General features: G+C 46.7%; 1 protein-coding gene across 1 annotated transcript; it reads right to left on the reverse strand.

Annotated features, from left to right (window-relative positions):
* Positions 1 to 5271: 5271 nt before the first annotated feature.
* ZNF304 (zinc finger protein 304) lies at positions 5272 to 12992 on the reverse strand. The gene is made up of 3 exons (XM_058707083.1): positions 12557 to 12992; positions 10776 to 10902; positions 5272 to 8723 (listed from the first exon to the last, which is right to left on the reverse strand). The coding sequence occupies exons 1-3, from the start codon at positions 12587 to 12589 to the stop codon at positions 6904 to 6906; spliced, it is 1980 nt and encodes a 659-aa protein (XP_058563066.1). The 5' UTR covers positions 12590 to 12992; the 3' UTR covers positions 5272 to 6903.
* Positions 12993 to 14064: the final 1072 nt, after the last annotated feature.

The following is a 14064-nucleotide window of genomic DNA, read 5'->3' on the forward strand; positions in this document are numbered from 1 at the left end:
CCATGATCGAGTGGGATGCAAGGAGGGTTTAGTATCAGCAAATCAATCAACATGATATGCCACATTAACAAAATAAGGGACAGAAATCCTATGATCATCTCATAGGTGCAGAAAAAGCTTTTGACAAAGTTCAGCATCTATTTATGACAAAAACTCTCAACTAAGTAAATGTAGAGGAAATGTACCTCAACATATTAAAGGCTATAGATGACAAACCCACAGCTAACATCATACCGAACAGTAAAAAGTTGAAAGCTTTTTCTCTAAGATCAGGCACTAGACAAGGATGTCCACTGTTGCCACTTTTAGTCAAGTAGTATCGGAAGTCCTAGCCACAGCAATTGCACACGAAAAAGAAATAAGAGGCATGCAAATTGGAAAGAAAGTAAATCTGTCAGTATGTCAGATGGCAAACTGCATACAGAAAACCGCAAAACCTCCACCCAAAAACTAGTAAACTAATAAATGAAATCGGTAAACTTGCAAGATACATAATGAATATATGGAACTATGTTGCATTTGTATACACTAATAAAAACTATCAGAAAGAAAATAATCTCATTTACAATTGCATCAAAAATAATAAAATAATAAAGTTAACCAAGGAGATGAAAAGCCTATACTCTAAAAACTATCAAGACACCGATAAAAGAAGTTAAAGGAAGTTAAAGACAATACAAATAAATAGAAACATAATCCATGCTCATGGATTAGAAGAATTAACATTGTTAAAATGTCCATACTACTCAAAGCAATCTACAGATTCAATGCAATCCGTATCAAAATACCAATGGTATTTTTCACAGAATAATCCTCAAACTTGCATGGAACCTTAAAAGACCCCAAATAGCCAAGCAATCTTGAAAAAGACCCAAGCTGGAGATACGATGTTCCCAAACTTCAAACTATAGTACAAAGCTAAAGTGGTCAAAATAATATGGTACTGACACAACAACAGACACATAGGTCAATGAAACAGAATAGAGACCACAGAAATAAACCCACACTTATATAGTCAATTAATCTATGACAAAGAAGACAAGAACAGAGAATGAAGACAAGACAGCTTACTTAATAAATGGTGTTGGGAAAACTGGACAGCTACATGAAAAAGAATGAAATTGGACCACCTTATTATACTGTATACAAAACTAAACTCAAAATGGGCTAAAGACTTAAATATAAGACCTGAAACTATAAAACTCTTTGAAGAAAACATAGGCAGTGAGCTTGCTGACACTGGTCTTAGTGGTATGTTTTTCAATGTCTCCTCAAGCAAGGACAACAAAAGCAAATATCAATAAGATACCAAACTTGGGGCACCTGGGTGGCTCAGTCAGTTAAGCATCTGAGTTTAGCTCAGGTCATGATCTCACGGTTTGTGAGCCCGGGTCGGGCTCTGTGCTGACAGCTCAGAGCCTGGAGCGTCCTTCGGATTCTGCGTCTCCTGCGCTCTCTGCCTCTCCCCGCTCGCGCTCTGGCTCTGTCTCTCTCAAAAATAAATAAACATTAAAAAATATAAAAAAAAGAGAGAGACCAAACTAAAAAGCTTTTGCACAGCAAAGGAAACCATCAACAACAAAAAGGTAACCTACGGAGTGGGAGAAGATATTTACAAATTATATATCTAATAAGGGGTTAACATCCAAAACACATGAAGAACTCATAAAATTCACTATCAAACAACAACAACAACCTGATTTACAAATGGGCAGAGGACCTGAAGACGTTTTTCCAAAGATGACAGACAACAGGCATATAAAAAAATGCTCAACACCACTAACCACCTGGGAAATGCAAATCAAAACCACAATGAGATCAACTCACACCTGTCAGAATACCTATTATCAAAAAGATAAGAAAGAAGTATTGGCAAGGATGTGGAGAAAAGGGAACACTCGTGCACTACTGGGAATGTAAATTGGCACAGCCACTACGGAAAACTGTATGAAACTTCCTTTAAAAATCATAAACAGAAATACCATATAGTCTGGCAATTCCTCTTCTAGGTTATCTGAAGAAAGTGAAAGCACGACTTCAAAGACATATGCTTCCCTACGTTCATCACAACACTGTTTACAATAGCCAAGGTATGGAGGCACACTGGATGTCCACTGATGGACGAATGGATAAAGATGTGGTATGTGTGTGAAGATATACATCTATCTATCACTATCTATCTAATAATCTCCCTATATGAATATCTATAGCTATCTATCCACCTATCTATATGGAGAGAAATACAATATTACTCAGCCATAAAAAAGAATGAAATCTTGCCATCTGTGACACGATGGACCTAGACAGTACTATGCTAAGTGACATAAGTCACACAAAGAAAAATACCGTATGATTTCACTTACATGTGGAATCTAAAAATCAAAACAAATGAACAAACAAAACAGAAAGAGACTCATAGATACAGAGAACAAACTGATGGCTGTCAGACAGAAAGGGGGTGAGGACAGCTGAAACAGGCAAGAGGATTAAGAGGTACAATCTTCTTCCTGTTATAAAATAAATAAACACAGGATGCAATCTAGAGCATAGGGAATACAGTCAGTAGCATTTTAACAACATTGTACAATGACATTTGTAACTACACTTGTGGTGACCATTTTGTAATGTATATGAATACTGAATAAGTATATTGTACACCTGAAACTAATATATTGTATGTCAATTACCCTTCAATTAAAAAAATAAATGAGGGGCGCTTGAGTGGCTCAGTTAGTTAAGTGTCCTACTTTGGCTCAGGTCATGATCTCACGGTCTGTGAGTTCGACCCCACATCAGGCTCTGTGCTGACAGCTCAGAGCCTGGAACCTGCTGCAAATTCTGTGTCTCCCTCTCTCTCCGCCCCTCTCCAGCTCACACTGTCTGTCTCTCAAAAATAAACAAACATTTAAAAAAATTTTTTTTAGGGCTCCTGGGTGGCTCAGTCAGTTAAGCGGCTGACTTCGGCTCAGGTCATGATCTCACGGTCCGTGAGTTCGAGCCCTGCGTCGGGCTCTGTGCTGACAGCTCAGAGCCTGGAGCCTGTTTCAGATTCTGTGTCTCCCTCTCTCTGACCCTCCCCTGTTCATGCTGTCTCTCCCTGTCTCAAAAATAAATAAAACGTTAAAAAAAAATTTTTTTTTAATTTTTTAAAAATGAAACAAAAAATTGGTTCAAAAGATCAATGAAATTGACAAAACTTTAGATAGGCAAAGAAAAAAATTAACTACAGTGGGACTGAAGACACTACTGACCCTACAGACACTAAAAGTATCCTAAGGGAATATTATAAAAACCATTATCCTCCCAAATTATGACAATTTAGTTGAAATGGAAGAATTCCTAAAAGGACACCAATTATCCCAAACTGACACAAGTAGAAAATCTATATAGGACTATACTAAGTAAATTTTGACTGAAATCGACTGAAAGTCTTCCCAAAAGAAAACTGCAGGCTCAAGTGCCTTCACTAAGGAATTCTAGCAAATAAAAAAATATCCCTAATCTTTCAAAAACTCTTCCATTCTTCCAGGAAATAAAGGAGACAACATTCCCATATTTTTCTACAAGATCAGGATTCCTCTGATAGCAAAGTCACACAGAGCTATGACAAGAAATCTCCAAACTTTATCTCTCATCAATATAGATGCAAAATACATTAACAAAGTATCAGAAAACTGATGTGGTAACGAATACAAAGGAATGTACATCATGACCAGGTGGGATTTGTCCCAGGAAATGCAAGGTTAGTTTGACATCTGAATATCAATGAATGGATTATACCATATGAACAAGACCCTTCCCCCAAAGAACCCACCCCATGCCCACGATTCTCTTAATGGATGGAAAAAAATTGGAAGAGAGTCTAGAAACAGATCAGCAGAAACACAGTCAACTGATTGTTGAAAGAGGAACAAAGGCAATTCAGTAGAAAAAGGGTAGTCTTTTCACCAAATGGTGCTGGAACTACTAGATATCTTCATTTTTTTAATGTTTGTTTATTTTTGAGAGAGAGAGAAAGAGAGCACGCACACGAGCGGGAGAGGGGCAGAGAAAGAGACAGAGACACAGAATAGGAAGCAGGCTCCAGGCTCTGAGCTGTCAGCACAGAGCCCGACGCAGGGCCTGAACCCATGAACCGCGAAATCATGACCCGAGCCAAAGTGGGATGCTTAATCAACCGAGCCACCCAGGAGCCCCTAGACATCCTGATGTTTAAGAAAATGATCGAGATATAGAATTTATACTTGCACAAATATTTTCTCAAAATGGATAACAGACCTAAATGCAAAACACAAAGCCACAGAGCACCTATATGATGATAACACTGGACACTGAATCTTGGATTTGGCAATGCCTTTTTATACAACACTAAAAAGACAATCCTTGAAAGAAAAACTGGGTGATTTGGACTTGATTAAAATTCTGCTCAGCAAAAAACAGTGTTAAAGGAATATGAAAACGATACTTACACGTCATTAAGGAATTCCACATGAAAGCAACAACGCCACACCATTACACACCTGCCGGAATGGATGAATTCCAAAACACTGACACCACCAGATGCTGATGAGGACGCGGAGCAACAGAAACGCTCATTCACTGCTGGTGGGGGTGCAAAATGGGGCAGCCACTTTGGAAGACTGTTTCTTACAAATCTAAACATACTCTTATTGTATGATCCAGGAAATCACACTCCTTGGCTTGAACCCAAGAACTGGAAACTTACATCCACACAAAACCTACACACAAATACATATTGCAGGCTTCTCATAATTGTCAAACTTGGAAGCAACCAGGAAGTCCTTCGGTAGGAGAGTAAACTGTGCTATATCTATCTAATGAAATGTTATTAACCGATAACTTGTACACATCTTAGAGCAGCTTTATTTGTAACGGCCCCAAACTGGAAACAACCCAAACACCCATTACTAGCTGAATGGATAAAAACCAACTGTGGTATATGCATACAGTGAAATAATACTGAATACAAATGAACGAACTATTGATACACACAATGAGATGGATTAATCCCAAAATAGTTATGGATAGTGACAAGGGCTAGAGTCCCCACTCCCAGGAAGTATATACCATAGGATAGGATAAAATTCTAGAAAATGCTTGCTGTTCCCTACGAATTGTGGAAAAGGGTATTAAAAAGACTGCGATAAAAGGATTATAAAGGGATACAAGGGATGTTGGGGTTGTGTTGAGTATGTTCATTATCTTGACTGCGGTGATGGTTTCATAGGTACATACACATGCTGAAACACATTTCATACTTTAATATGTGCAGTTTATTTCATGTCAATCATACCTCAACAAAGTTTTTGAGAATTAAGTGTTCCCCATAAAGTTCATATTGACTGTCCCTCTCGGAAAGTCACATCTGACAACTATTTTGGTTCTACCACATCCCTCTCCCCAGTTTAGGAGGATGAGCCCTGCCTCAATGTCAGCAAAAACTGGAGAGCAGTGAAATCCACGTCCCACTTCAGGCACTAGGAGTGCCAGCTGAGTCAGAGAAGCCCTATCCTTGGAGCTCTCCTTTGTCAGTGCTGAGGTTCCTGCCTGTGTAGTGATGGCCACAACCTCAACAGCCCAGGGAGGTACAGGAATCCACAAACCTTTAGACACTGACAGTAGCCTTGGCCACAGGAGATACAGATGTCTGAAGATCCTAAGAAGTTCTATACACTCTCATCCCTCAACAATCATATGGGCATCTGTAGATGCCTCCTGGAGAAGAGATACATATCCTCTCATTTGCCACATTCACCTCCACTCCATTATCTCAGTGTTTCTGTACCTGTTTTGATCCCCGCCTTGCCCTGTGGGCCTTCCAGGCAAGAACACTTTGCCTGTGGGATTCTGGATATCAGGGACATCAGGGACTGGCTGATCCAGGAGACAGAAATCCCTGAAAAGTCCTGGGGACTATGCGAAATTCCATAGAAACAAGAGACCCACTTCGTATGGTTTCCAGAAGCCCTGGGGATTATCACACCAACTATGCCCTCCTCAAAATGAACTCTGGGCTCACAGGAAACTTGCCTTCCAGGCCACAAGATGAGGCACCCAAAGCTCTTCACTCTTTTCTAGCAAAGCCTTGGGCAACAATGGAAATCAGGCCGAGACTGAGATTTTTCTCTGCCATCCTGTTGACCCTTCTGAGGCACATAAAGTTGGTGCCGACAAAAGGTGTTCCTCCCTTCATGTTGGAAGAACCCAACTTTTTCTCAATCCATTGCACACAGTAAAGAGACCCCCCTCCCCCAACACACACACATACGAGTATCACTGCAGATGAGAGCAGCGTGAGGCAAGCAGTTCTAAAGTCAGGTGATGTGGAAGCAAGACGAAGGAGTCCTGGTTATTGTGTTTACAGTCAACATTGTTCATGAAGAGAAATCCTGTCTGGAAATCCCCAGCAGACTCCAGTTCAAATCCTTTTCGCCAGAGCTGGATCACGTCCACTCAGAATCCAGCCATGGGGGAGGAAGTGAGCACCTCACAGGGCTCAGAACACTCATGATTCCCTCCAGGGAACAGGAGAGAGAGCCCAGGGGTCTGCGTTCCCTGAGCATATCAGAGTGACTGACACTCACTGTGGGACCTTGACAGCTGGCAGCAAAGAGATGGCTTCCGCCACAGGCACTGGCAGTGACAGAACTCTGTCAAGAGCCCTGGGTAGTCTACAAAGTGCAGTGTACCTCATGAAAGCTTCCCACCTACATGCTTCTTATCGGGAACGTCCTCATGATACATGTACGAATGATGGCTGATGGTTCCCTCCCAAAGGGTACTCACAGAGATTTTCTCTGGTGTGAGTCCTATTAGGTCGAACAAGGAGACAGCACATTTTCTGCATTCATAAGGCCTTTCTCCAGTGTGAACTTTCTCACGCTAAACAAGTTTAAGAGGTGTAGCTGAAGGAGCACCGAAACTGTTGCATTCGTGAGGCTTTTCTCCAGTGTGAACCCTCTGGTGCCGGACAAGATGGGAACTTCTGCTGTAGGCTTTCCCGCATTCGCTGCACACGTAAGGCTTTTCTCCAGTGTGAACCCTCTGGTGGAGAATGAGGCTAGAGTTTCGGCTGAAGAATTTCCCACATTCGCTGCACTCATAAGGTCTGGCTCCAGTGTGAACTTTCTTGTGCTGAACAAGGTGGGAGCTGCTGATGTAGGCTTTTCCACATTCGCTACACACGTAAGGCCTTGCGCCAGTGTGAACTCTCTGGTGTAGAATGAGGCTGGAATTGTGGCTGAAGCATTTTCCACATTCCGTGCACTCATAAGGCTTCGCTCCAGTGTGGATTCTCTGGTGTACAATAAGGTTGGAGCTATGGCTAAAAAATTTCCCACATTCACCGCACTCATAAGGCCTTTCTCCAGTGTGGATTTTCTGGTGCTGCACAAGTGTGTCTTTACGGCTAAAGGCTTTCCCACACTCGCTGCACTCATAAGGCCTGGCTCCAGTGTGAATTATCTGGTGCTGAACAAGTGTGTCTTTGCAGCTGAAAGCTTTCCCACATTTGCTGCACACGTAAGACCTTGCTCCCGTGTGGACTCTCCGATGTTTGATGAGGCTTGAGTTATGGCTAAAAAACTTTCCACATTCGATGCATTCATAAGGCCTTGCCCCAGTGTGAATTCTCCAGTGCTCGATAAGGTGGGAGCTTTGGCTAAAGAACTTCCCACACTCACTGCACTCGTAAGGCCTCTCTCCAGTGTGAAATCTCTGGTGTTGCACAAGTGTGTCTTTCCGGCTGAAGGCTTTTCCACACTCACTGCACTTGTAAGGTCTTTCTCCGGTGTGAATTCTCTGGTGCTGAACAAGGTGGGAGCTTCTGCTATAGGCTTTTCCACACTCACTGCAGTCGTAAGACCTTTCTCCAGTGTGGACTCTCTGGTGCTGAACAAGTGTGTCTTTGCGGCTGAAGGCCTTCCCGCATTCACTGCATGTGTAATGTCTTTTTCCAGTGTGAAATTTCTGATGCATTTTTAGGTGAGACAGGTGAATGAAGGCCTTTCCACACTCTTTACACACATGCGATGCTTCTCCGCTGTGAATTTTTCTGTGAATGATAAGAGCTGATTTCTCCTTGGACATATTTCCACATGGCGGGCATCGAAAGGGTCTTACTTCAGTCTGACTTACCTGGCTGCCGAGGAGAGTAAAGGTGTTCAGGAAGGCTTTCTCGCTGTCAGTGCAACCGAAGAGCACCAGTCCATCATGGTCTGTCTGCTGCCGGCCGACACTGGAGCTGGCTGGGAAAGATTCCATGCACTCAGTCCTTTTGTATGGAATCATCCCATTGCTGGTGGTAGGACACTGGAAGAGGCCAGAGCTGCCCAGAAAGTCCATCCCCTCCTCCCTGCAAGTACAGGGTTTCCCTGGCACGTGGACTGCATAGCTCTTCATGTATGAGGCCCCATCAGCGTCCCCTCCAAAGAGATCCTCTCCACTGCATCGCTTCTGGTGCCGGTAAAAGTCCGCACTGAGTAAGAATCCTCTCCCACACGGGCCACGCGTGTACGGCTTCTGCAAGGGGGGTGATCCCTGGCATTCCACCAAGTTCAAAATGTCTCTTAAGAGTGGATCACACACCTCACACGGGTGGGCTTTCTGGATGAACGGACCTGACTTGGGAGTCCTGAGCTGCGACACGCCGACAAAAACGTTCTGCTCAGGCGTCTCCTCGTTGTCTGCTTCACGCCAACAATCTGAAAGCGAAAAGAGGCCGGTGAGGTACACGTGGGCTTTGGTGGACAGCAGTGGCCGCATCACATCCATGTGTGTGACGCACCAAAGAACGAGTGCCCTGACTTGCCGCTGGCACAAGGGAGCCAGCAGGCCCAGTGTCGGTTCTGGGCCTCTAGCAGTCACAGTAAGGAGAAAGAATGGGTAGCAGGCATGATGGTGGTGCATGGTAAAGGGAGCAGAAGAGAGGTCTCCAGCTCACTCCTCCACGGAGCAGGGCCTTGGCGGCTGGTGCCAGGAGGGCTCTGCGCAGAAGGCTGGGTCCAGACCCAGGAAAATCTGACTGCGGTGAGTAGCTGCTTCTTCAGGACTGTTTAAGGAGATGTGCACAACTCACTGCACATTAAAGCAGCCAGTGTTGCAGGGTGTGGCAGAGGGAACAGAGAAGAATGAGACACGGACACCAGAGAAAGGAGGAAACAGTCAGGGCTGGAAGACAGAAGAGAAGAGACAAGTGCACAAAGTGCCAGGAGTGGGGAAGGCAAGGCAGAAAGGAGGTAGCGCTATAGGCCCTGGCAAGAAAACACTGGTGAACACAAAGTAGGCTGCAAGTCTGACCTGAACCCAGCACTGACATGGCTCTCCTCCGGTCCTCAGTCTGCAGGGCCAGGCCCTCTCTGGGTCTCGCTCACTGTGGCTAGAGTCAGGTCAGCCCCGTCAGACACCAGGGCTTTCTCCCCCTCTCCCCATGGACAACTACATGGGATCTGGAAGATGAAGTTGTAAAGAAAACCCAGGGCACATGAGTGGCCCAGGTAGACCCACCTCACAGAGAAGAAAATGAAATGTTAGGGGTGCCTGGGTGGCTCAGTCAGTTGAGCCTTTGACTCTTGATTTCAGCTAGGGTCACGATCTCATGGTTCATGAGTTCAAGCCCTGCATTGGGCTCTGTGCTGACAGTGTAGACCCTGCTTGGGATTCTGTCTCCCTCTCTTTCTCTCTGCCCCTCCCCTGCCTGTTCTCTATCTCTCTCTCAAAAAATAAATATAAACTCGAAAAAAAAAGAAAGAAAATGGAATGTTAAAAATGGAAATCCTTGAAGAAAGATTTGCCAGAGCAGCCCTGAGACGTTCATGAGCGGTGACCATGTCAGTGCCTGTAATTCCTGGCATATTCAGGCCCCAGGAAATGTCAGCTGGATGGCAAGGGCAGAACCTGGGACACCAAGGTACCGTCGATCTGGATAGATACCTGGCCAGGAAGCACACAGCCATGTTGAATCTGTTGAGCAGACTAAAAAGGCCCTGAACCTCTAACCTGTTCCTGCAAGACTTTGAGCAAATAGTGTTGGAAGTGTTCAGCAGGGGAGGGGACACTGCACGTGGCCCAGCCCCAGCACCCACAGCACCTATTCTGGGACCCAAACAGGGGAGGGAGTCACTGAGGTGACTGGACAGAAAGAGATGCCTCTAGGAAACAGGGGAACCAAACCCCAGGGACACCGGAGTGAATGTGAGGGCCTGTGGAAGGCAGCCTCTAAGATGGCCCTAAGAATGGCTGCCTCCTGTGTGAGCCTCTTCCTTGGACTGTAGGTTAGACTGACCGACCCATTTTCTAAGGAACAGAATAAGGGGATGTCACTTTCAAGGTCAGGTTGGAAAAAGGCTGGATTCCATCTTGGGTACTCTCTGCTCACTTGCTCAGAGAGGAGGCAGCTTCCATGTTACGAGGCACAGCACAGAAAGGCCACCAGGACAGAGAACTGAGGTCTGTAGGTCAACAGCCAGAGAGGAACTAATTCCCACGTTCAATAAGCCACAAGAAACTAATTCTTGGGAACAATCACATGAGTGAGCCTGTAAGTGGATTCTTCGAGAGACTGGCTTTCGGATGAGAACACAGCCCTGGCTGACTCCTTCACTGAAACCTCGTAAGAGAGCCTAAGCAAAAAGCATCCAGGAAAGCTGTGACCAGATTCCTGATGCACTGAAACTGAAATAGTGAATTTTTACTGTTTTAAGACACTAAGTTTTGGGGTAATTTGCTATATACTCACAGATAAAACAGGGACTTACCCAATGAGGCCACAAGTGCAAAGTTCTCCAGCATCACATCACGGTACAGGAGTCTCTGAGCCTCCTCAAGGAGCTCCCACTCCTCCCGGGAGAAGTACACGAACACATCCTCAAAGGTCACACAGCCCTGTCGTGATGGGGGGACAGTTGAGCCACAGGCAAGAGGACTCCCCAGTCAATCCACTCACACGACCACCCCGGTCCCTCTCCTCCCAGCTCCCGACTCAGAGGAGACACCAGGTCTTGGCGCCACTAGTGCCTGCTCTCTTCTCACGTCCCTCTGAGCACTGGGTGCAGAGCAGAGCCAGGCAGGCGGGCAGGTGGGTACTGGGTAAGCTCTGGGTCCGGCACGAAGGGCGCCAAACATTCGTGCTGGCCAGTTCTCCCGGTGTCCTTCAGACCATGCGTCCCAGACACAACCTTAATGCCATCACTTCACACTTCTCCTCACATGTACATCACTCTTTGAACCACCCCTTCTCCCCATCTGGGACTGCCACTTCCACTACCAACTTTCTGGATCACACCATATGCACCCACAGGGCAAACCACCTCCCACCCCACGCTGCTCTGCACGTGGTGTCCAGGAAGTGCTCATGTATCTTTGTGACAGGTACACTGTCACCCAGTGCCTAAGCGAGAGACCCAGTCCTCAGTCCCAAGTTTCAACTTTTCTTGTTATTAACTGCATTGCCACCATGACCTGAAGATACTCCCTCCTAAACTTAACCCATAGCTCCACCGCATTCAACATACCAGCCGCCACCTTTTGAACTTCTTCAACCAGTACCCTTCCCCAGAACTAAAACCCACATCCAGCTCGATGTCTCAACTAAGGAGTTTCTGGGACTTCTTAAGCGAAACATGACAACAGCCTAACTCCCAATATTACCACTGAAAATTACTCCTGCTATCAGCTTCCCTATCTCAGTTGATGGCATCTCCGTCATTCTACCAGGTAAAGAAAGCACAAAACAAAAACAAAAACCTTAGAGTAATCCACAATTCGTTCCTTTCTCTTATTCACCCTTTACACAAGAAAATCTGGTCACTCTGGTTAAAAAAACAGATATAACGGGTGCCTGGGTGGCTCAGGCAGTTAAGTGACAGACTCCCGATTTCAGCTCAGGTCACTATCTCACGGTTTGTGAGATCGGGCTCTGTGCTGAGACCAGAGACCGAGGAGCCTGCTCCTCCTTGGGATTCTCTCTCTCTGTCCCTCCCCTGCTTGTGCATTCAATCTCTCTCTCAAAAATATATAATTACCTAAAACAAAACGCCCAGATACAAAATCCACTACCCTCTCTCACTTCCACAGCCGCCTCTCTGGGCCAGCTGCCGTCAACACTCACAGACTACTGGTAGGCTCCCCACTCATGCCCATGCTCTGTTCTCAGCCAGAGAGCAGCCAAAGGGAGCCCCGTTAAGACCTGGGTCGGGTCACCTCTCCTGCTCCAAATCTGCCACGTCTTTCACCACCCTTGGAACAGAGGCCCAGCTCCTCAGGCGGCCACTCCAGGCCCGACCCCTGACCACCTGCCGTCTGCTCTGACCCGATTAAGAGGGACCTACGGTTCCCGGGACACTCCTAACTCATTTCCACCTCCAAGTATTTGTGCCAGCGCCTTGGAAACCCTTGCACACCTCATCCCACCGATACTGATACCCGGAACCTCGGCACATACCCGCGGGGAGTGAGTGCCCTCCGCCGCCTTTGCACTCAGAGGGAGCGATGAAGGCCAAGTGAGGAAGGTCCTAGAACAAGCCGCCCCTCCGCTCACCTGAGCCCCGTCTGTCCGCGCCGCAGCCTCCATGGGATCCCGTGAGCAGAACCGGGTGGCGAGAAGCGGGCAAAGCGGGCAGGCCCTGCGGGCTCAGCCGGAACCCCAAAGCTCCACTAGGCACGGTGCCCGCGGGCCGACTGTCGCGCTCCCAGCCCGTCTCCCCCGGGTACAAACGCGCACAGCTCAGGGTACCGCGGCCGGGGCGTCCGAGGGCAGCGCGCGTGTGCGAAGGCCCCGGGAAGGGCCCAGCTCCAGCCGACACCTCCGCGCAAGGCCGCCGGTCCCACGACGGGGCTCATGGAGAGTAACAAAGGCGCGTACGGTACCGTCCTTCCGGGCTCGGTTCCGAAGAGCCGCGCGGGAAGCCGGCCCCGCCCCAGACTCGGGGCCTCAACGGCCCGTGTGGAGAGTCCCGGCACAGGCAAAAGACGTCACGCTGGCGATGCCGGAAGTCCCGCCTCAGCCGCTCCGGGCGGCGGGAAACGCCTGTCTTCCGGGCTGCCTTGAGCACAACGCCGATGCGGTGGCACAGACTTCTGGGTAATGTAGTTGGAGCCCTGCATCCAACCAGGCAGTGGGCATCTTTCCCGGTCTTCCTGGCAACCGCCTGGCCGCCAGAGGCGGAGGCCTCGAGGAGGAGAAAGATGCGGGGGAAGGAGGGTCCTGGAGTGCCAAAGCTCCTCTTAAAGGCGACGCACCCATATTTCTGTGGTCACCTGGGGCAAAGTCATGTCCTCAGAGGTCTCCAGCGCGTGATCCAGTCTTTAATACTGGGGGAGCTGTTTCACCTCTCAGCTTTGGGGACTGAGATTTAAATTGAACAGTGGATATGTTCCGCTGGTGGGGACTTTGTGTAGTACCATTAAATGTTACTCCAATTCGTTAATTCCCAAATTTAAATCCCTGAGACGGCGGTAACATCATCACCTGTGAACTTACTGACATCATCACCTGTGAATTTACTGAAAATCAAAGTTATCGGACCCAAAAGACACCTTCTGATATATAATACCTGGGGGAGGGACCCTAGCGTAACCTGGAGAAGTAGAACTCTTTTTATGACCTCCCTCCTTCCCCCAAGATTTAATAACTAAAATGGGAAAGTACTACAACCTACTTCATGGAAAATGAGATAAGTGCTTAACACAGGGCCTAGCGTTAAATACAGGCTCTTATTGTTACTATTGTTATCACAAGGTTGGTACATATACTGATGTAGGAGGGTGTCAGGGACCCCTCTTTGCAGAATCACTGGTGATTTGTTTTCAAACACAAAATACAACCACTCTGAGTCAGCAAGCAGCATCATACATAACGGTGACAATTTTTGCATAAAGCACATGTGTATACCATTAGGTGCATTTAATTTTTAAAATTTTTAATTTTTTTTAATGCTTATTTATTCTTGAGAGAGACAGAGTACGAGTAGGGGAGGGGCAGAGAGAGAGGGAGACACAGATCAGAGGCAGGCTCCAGGCTCCAAGCTGTCAGTACAGAGCCCAACA

This window comes from Neofelis nebulosa, chromosome 17 (assembly GCF_028018385.1).
Source record: "Neofelis nebulosa isolate mNeoNeb1 chromosome 17, mNeoNeb1.pri, whole genome shotgun sequence".
In the NCBI taxonomy this organism is placed as follows: domain Eukaryota; kingdom Metazoa; phylum Chordata; class Mammalia; order Carnivora; family Felidae; genus Neofelis; species Neofelis nebulosa.

What these genes read in the sequence shown, in the direction of transcription:
- ZNF304 (XM_058707083.1), bottom strand. Translation starts at nt 12,589, where the DNA reads ATGGAGGCTGCGGCGCGGACAGACGGGGCTCAG. An exon ending in CGCGGACAGACGGGGCTCAG is followed by an intron (nt 10,903 to 12,556) that starts GTGAGCGGAGGG and finishes CCATCACGACAG; the next exon opens with GGCTGTGTGACCTTTGAGGA. An exon ending in TGCACTTGTGGCCTCATTGG is followed by an intron (nt 8,724 to 10,775) that starts GTAAGTCCCTGT and finishes TTTCGCTTTCAG; the next exon opens with ATTGTTGGCGTGAAGCAGAC.